The sequence below is a fragment of the Eumetopias jubatus genome, unplaced genomic scaffold (genome assembly GCF_037043125.1).
Source record: "Eumetopias jubatus isolate StellerSeaLion01/CBP00866 unplaced genomic scaffold, mEumJub1_p1.0 scaffold_16, whole genome shotgun sequence".
In the NCBI taxonomy this organism is placed as follows: domain Eukaryota; kingdom Metazoa; phylum Chordata; class Mammalia; order Carnivora; family Otariidae; genus Eumetopias; species Eumetopias jubatus.
Window position 1 is genome coordinate 86,680,562 of NW_028274822.1, and position 6,598 is coordinate 86,687,159.

Below are 6,598 nucleotides of genomic sequence, written 5' to 3' on the forward strand. Positions count from 1 at the left end.
GCTAAATGACTCCTTGCCTCAGTTTCCCCACCTCTAAAAAGAGGACAGTGACGGTACTTACGTGGCCTGGCATAAAGAAAATGCTCAATAAATAGTTGTCACTGCTGGAATTACTATTATTTGCTACTGAGCCTCTCCGATGGGGAGAAGTACAGTGAGAGAAAAGGTCTCCACTTCCACAGCGTGTCCCATGCTCCCTCAGCCCCAATACCACCCAGCCTGGATTCCCAGCCACCAATTTTAACCCCCTCACAAAATCCAAAACAGATTATGAGAAAAGTTCAATATAATTTATTAAATAATTCCCGAAGGCTCCTTGAAGGAGCATTAAGAGCTCTCAATAAAATAAAACCAATAAATTAACATCGGCGCCTCGTCCTGTGTTCACAGAGGCGTAACGAGGATAAGATCTAAGTCTGCAGAGGAAAAACATTCTCTAAATACCAAGAGTGTTAACGGTGACATAACCTGAGATCTTTTCAAGTGAATTCACACATTTATACCTCAGTTCTCCCAAGACTAGCCCATCTGGGGATTCGTTGAGATTATTCATTGGAATAATTTACTTTGGCTGTCAGTCATGGTGTCTCAAGGTTTCATACGTCCGCCGTTCCAGAAGGAATAGGTTCAACCAGATGGCCTTGCATGACCTGCTGGGGTCCTGGGTTCAGTGATTTAAACACATGGCCCAGGCACGCCGAGAACTGTTGTAAAATCGCCAAGATGAAGCTTTTACTTTCAAAGGTATCTGCAGGCACAGAAACTTCTGTTTCTGGCTCGTGCTGAAATTTGAGTTTGTCGAGCTGTTCAATGATTTTATTGATAATGTTCTTATCTGATAATGGCCTGATCGCCCTGAAATAAGGCAGGATGGCTGAGCTGTTGATGCGTGGTGGTTGGGAGTCAGAGGTGAGACACGGCAGCAAGAAATGGTTGGATTCTGGCACCCCCATCTCTTTCTTCAGCTGTGGAATGAGGAGGAGAAATGGGTGAGCATTAGGTTTGTAATAACACCTAGAAGCCCCAACGCTAACATCTGAATGCTCCCTTTGTGATGGGTGGGGGGCAGGGCGCTTCCCCCTGCCATCTCTTGTAATAGGTGCCACGACCCTGTGAGGCAGTGATCATCACTATTTCCCTTCCCAGAAGAGACTAAAGCTCTGTTGGTTTGGGAAGCTGGCCCAAGATCAAGTGGCAGGCCCAGAATTCTAACCCATGTTAGCAGCAGTCCCAAAGACTATGCCAATAACCACGGCTCCATCCTGCCTCCACTGCCCATCTATCTGCCCAAGGCCTTCACAGCCCCCTGGGATCTTCTCTTAGCTGCTCAGGGCCTCAGAGAGCTGGGGAATAGGAGAGCATCTGGGTTTCCATCCTGCTTCTTATTCTTTATGACTCTGTGTTAAAGCCAATGTATCCCCAGCTCATGTATGCATGTCAGGCAAGGCCTCCAAGGTGCCACAGAGAGTGTTTCCAAAATTACCATGGACTCCAGACCAGGGCCTCTCCTGTCCCTCTTCTTTTTTTTTTTTTTTAAAGATCTTATTTATTTATTTGTCAGAGAGAGAGAGAGACAGAAAGCGCACAAGTAGGGGGAGCAGCAGGCAGAGGGAGAAGCAGGCTCCCCGCGGAGCAGGGAGCCCGATGCGGGGACTCGATCCCAGGACCCTGGGATCATGACCTGAGCCGCAGGCAGACGCTTAACCGACTGAGCCACCCAGGCGCCCTCTCCTGTCCCTCTTCTTGAGGACTAAGAGCTTTTGGGTTCACCTGAAGTGCTAAGAACACCTCACCAGCCTGAACTGCCTGGTCACCTTGGCCGGTAACTAAGCATCTATAAAAACCAAGGCGAGGGTTTAAATGTCAGGGTGGAAGGGAAGGGCAAGGCCAATTTCATGAGTTGTTTCCAGGTTTTGGTTTTTATTTGTTTAATCAAAGGTGCCTACGAGGTTCTCTCTTGATCACAACTCTGAGAAAATGGGAGTATTCACATTTATTTAGCCTCAAACTTTCTTCCCAGTGGGGCTGGGCTCAGAAGAGCCTCTGGTAGAAGCAGTCTGGGTCCTAATTAAACAATGAAGTAGTATACAAACAGACACCCAATTTGTTAACTGCCCTTCTTTGCGGTAAGAAAGACTCTCTGTGACCCAGGTGAGGATTTTCACGTCCTGAGTTCACTGAGACCTCACTTACAGCTTAGGTTGACATTTGCTGCTCCCTAGCAGGCTCCTAAATGGTCAGGCAAGATGGCCCGTCTCTAGGGATGTGCTTCAGGCAGGAAAATCCACGTCATATTACTATGAACCAAATATGTTAGGGATCAACAGACCTACTAAAGCAAATCCTATAGTACATGAGAAATTGTTGAATTTCAGGCTGTCTGGGCTAATCTCTGCCTCCGACCCTCATAAAAAGTCCATCGTAGCCTGTCTGATTGTTCCCGTCCCTTTCTGGGGTATCCACAGCCCTAGCTTCAGGTCTGAAAAGAGGAGGCTTCTTCTGGGGGCAAAAGAAGGCATTTTAAAGAAATGACTCAGAAAAGAAATCTGTAGTGCACTTACGTAGTCTTCCAAAAGTCCCTTCGATAAAGGCTGTAATTCCAAGATGATTTTCCGCACATCACTCGGGTGTAGCTGATGGATGGGTGCCGTCTGGGAGGTCAGTGAAGTTCCCATGAAGCAGAGCAGGAACAGGGCAAACCTGGCAGGTCCTGGTGAAAGAAAACGATGCTGTGAGACACATGATCAGACACCCCCTGCCCACCCAGCTGCCACCACCGCTGGCTGAACCCCTCCGGAGTCTTCCCCTCTTTCTGAGGAGACAGGACCATGCTCACAAATGGGGCGGCGGGACCCGGTCGTACCTGCGTGGGAGAGCATGGTGAGTGCACGAAGACTGCTTCAACAACAGCTCCTGGAGTCAGATGTGCTCGCCATGGTCCTCGGGGGGATATATAAAGGGCCAGATGTGGGGAAAAAGAATGATCAACGTCCCCCGCCCATGGCAAAATCATTGCTCAGCTTTTCTCCAGAAAACACTCAAAATTCTGCGGCCCAGGTTTGGGTGAAATCAGGGCTGGAAGGAAGCGCTGAGGTTACCCTCACGTTGGGCAGATGCCTGACTCAGTACAGACACACACAGGAAGGCACACACATCTTTGCCATTTCTTCTGGGAAAAAGGCTTATTGATTTGACTAGAAGAAAGTTCAAAGCCCAGATTTGACAGGCATAACTCCCCAGGAACAGGTGATTTACAGGAGTTAAGGGCCAGTGCCCCATAGGGAATTTCTGGGGAGGGTCACAGCGAGTGTGTGTAGGTGTCAGGTGGGCATGAGGTTTTCCAAATGTATTACCTTTGTAGATTTCTGAAGCATGCTCATGCCAGTGTGCAGGGACGGCCCTGATAACCACTGTGAATGTGGTGAGTCAAAGGCTCACTCGTCTCCACTCTGTTTGGCCTTGAACATCATTGGATTCTCCAGTGTGCCTGGCAACAGCAAGGCCTAGAACCAGAATCTGTGCTCCAGAGTGATTTGTTGAAGGCACTTATTCCTATTTTGAGTGCCAACGTTGACCAGGAACTCTTCTAGGGTCTTAGGATTGGTGGCAACGAAGTTAAACAAGGTCCCGGCCCTGATAAAGCTGGTGTTCTAGCAGGCAATGGGCAGGCAGTAAGAAACATGAATAAACAAGAAAGTGTAAGGTAATGATAAGAACTATGAACATAAAACAACGTGATGGGATAGAGAGTGGTGGGTGAGATCCTTTAAGTCAGGTGATGAAGAATAGTTTCTCTGGGGAGATGTCTGCTGTGGGAGGATCTGGGGAAAGCGTGCTCCAAGCGTAGGGGACACTAGTGCAAAAGTGAGCTTGGTGCGGCCAGGAATGGCAGCTGCGGCAAAGTTAGAGAAGGGGAGGGTGGTAGGGAGGTGGGCAGAGGCCAGGTCACAGAGGACCTTCCGAGGCCATGATAAAGAACTTGGGTTTTATCCCAAGTATGACAAGGCACCGCCAGATGGCTATAGGGAAGGGAACGTAGAATCTGGTAATACTTTAAGAAACGAGAGGGGACAGGCTGCGAAATGGGGAGTGGATTGTGTGAATCCAAGATGGAAGCAGAAGACCAGTTGGGAGATTATGTGGCTGTCAGGTAGAGATGATGGTGGATTGGACCAGGGTAGAGTGGGTGGGGATGGAGTCCACAGAACCGGCTGACGGACTTATGTGGATGGAAGAGGAATCAGGGATGACTCCTAGGATTTTGATGAAGCAACTGGATAGTTGATATGCAGAGAAGGAAAAGAAGTCTAGAGAGGGGAAATTGAGAATCCTGTCTGGAATGAGGTAAGTTCAAGATGCCTGTGAGTTAAGTTCAAGATACCCATTGGGCATCTCTTTGATGACAAGTTAGCCATTGGATAGGAATCAAGAGCACAGGCACAAGGTCAGGCTGGAGCCATCCACAGAACCCAAGATGCACAATGGAAAAGAGAGTTGGAAACCCCCTCTTACCCTTAAACCCAGGTCCCCCTCCAGCACCTGCTGTGTCTTTCCTCTTCTTATCCAAGCCTTTTGACAGAATGGTCTACACACACTTTGGCCTTACTTCCCAAACCACCACAATATGGTTTTACCCTAACAATTTAATAAAAATCCTCTAGCAAAGTCCACGGTAGGCAGAATTTTGCCCACATGACTTTCATCCTCTGATGTTTACTCCCATAATTTTATTACATTACAGGGACTTTGCAGATGTAATTAAGTTTATTAATCAGCTGACCTGAAGATAGGTTGTTTGCCAGGGGGGTCCAATGTAGTTACACAAACCCTTAGAAACAAAGAGGAAAGCAGAGAGACTCGAAGCATGAGAAAGACTCAGCTGGCATTGCTGGCTTGCAGAGGGAGGCGCCAGGTGGAAAGATGAGAAGAAAATGAATTTGGCCAAGAACCAGTGAGTTGGAGGAAGACCCTGGCCCCAGGTGAGAACCACAGCCCCAGCTACTACTCTGACTTTAGCCTGGTGACACCCTGAGCAGAGAATCCAGTTACTCCACACTGGACTTCTGACATACAGAAACTCTGGGACGGTAACTTTGTAGGTTCAAACTGCTGAGTTTATGGTATTTGTTATGGCAGCAGCTGAGAACCAATTAGTCTCCAGTGGCCTCATGTTGCCAGCCTTACTGGGTTCTTCTCAGCCTTCATTTTGACCCCTCTATGACACACAGTAATGCCAAACACTTCCTCCTTCTTGAATACCTCTTTTTCCTCTTATTCTGTGACAATATTATCCTGACACATTTTGGCCCTCTGACAGTGCCTTCTCGGGCCAAATCATCTTCCTGCCTGGTCCTTTAATGGGCGTGTCTCCAAGGGCCCCACCCTTGATCCGTGGTCCTCACACTTTAATGTCTCCCTCTTTCAAGCTCCCGATCTAAATGTCCAGCTGCCTAATGGACATGTCCACCTGAATGCCTCACCCTTGACATGTCTAAAGTCCAAGGATCTGAACCAGGGTAATAATGACTGTGGAGATGAATGGATGTGAATGGATTGGGGAAATCTGAAGGAGGCAAGATTCACAGGAGATGGTAGTTGATTGGTTATGGGGATGGTGGAGAGGGAGGAGGTGAGAACCGCTTCTGGGTTTGTGGTTTGGGCGACTGGACTGATGGGGATGCTACAAACAGAGAGGACCACAGGGCTCAGGTGAATAAAGAATTCAGTTTTGACATGGTGAGTTAGAAGTGTCATGGAACTCTCAGGTGAAGATGTACAGTGAGCCATTAGGCATTTGGATTTGCAGCTTGAAGGAAGGAACTAGAGATATGTGGCATCTTTGGGTACCATCTGTACATTGTGGTTGAGAAAACTGTAAGCCTACAAGAGGTAACCAATGAGAGACATGTGAGGTAAGTGTGGAGGCCAGGGGTACACCTCTATTCACAGAACAGGGAGAAGAAGATGACAGTCTAAAATGCTGAGAAGGCATTCTTGAGAGGGAGAGAGATGCACTAGAAAAACCTGTCATGGAACAAGATGAAAAGTGGTTTTCAAGAAGGCGGATGTGATTAGCACCATCACAAGCCATGGAGAGGTCAAATAAGATAAAGGCTGAAGAGAGGTACTAAGTTTGGCAACATGAGGTCACTGGGAACTTTGCTAGAGGAGTTTGAATACTTATTTGGGTGTGGAAGCTATACTGTGGCGGTTTGGGAAGTGGGGTAAAAGTGCACGCAGACCACTCTGTCAAGAAGCTTGAATAAGAAGAGGAAAGAGACAGCAGTGGTTGGAGGGGCACTTGTGGTGGAAGGGGGTTCCCAGCTGTTTCTTCTGTTGTGCATTAGGTTCTGCAGACCACCCAGGGCGGACCTCGTCCCTGGGCTCTTGACTCCTGTCCAACTGTTAACCTGACATGGAATAGATGCCAATGGGCATCTTGAACTTAACTCATTCCAGACAGGACTCTTGGTTTCCCCTCTCCAGACTTCTTTTCCCTCACTGCATATCAACCACCCAGTTGTTTCATCAAATTCCCAGGAGTCATTCCTGATTCGTCTCTTTGATTTGTTTATATCACTCATAGATATTTATCTTA

The 6,598-nt window shown here is 47.8% G+C and overlaps 1 protein-coding gene across 1 annotated transcript; it reads right to left on the bottom strand.

Moving 5' to 3' along the window:
• Nucleotides 1–596: 596 nt before the first annotated feature.
• On the bottom strand, nucleotides 597–2,879 carry IL31 (interleukin 31). Its single transcript, XM_028096509.1, has 3 exons — nucleotides 2,864–2,879; nucleotides 2,562–2,710; nucleotides 597–965 (listed from the first exon to the last, which is right to left on the bottom strand). Exons 1-3 carry the CDS (start codon nucleotides 2,877–2,879, stop codon nucleotides 597–599), a joined length of 534 nt encoding a protein of 177 aa, XP_027952310.1.
• Nucleotides 2,880–6,598: the final 3,719 nt, after the last annotated feature.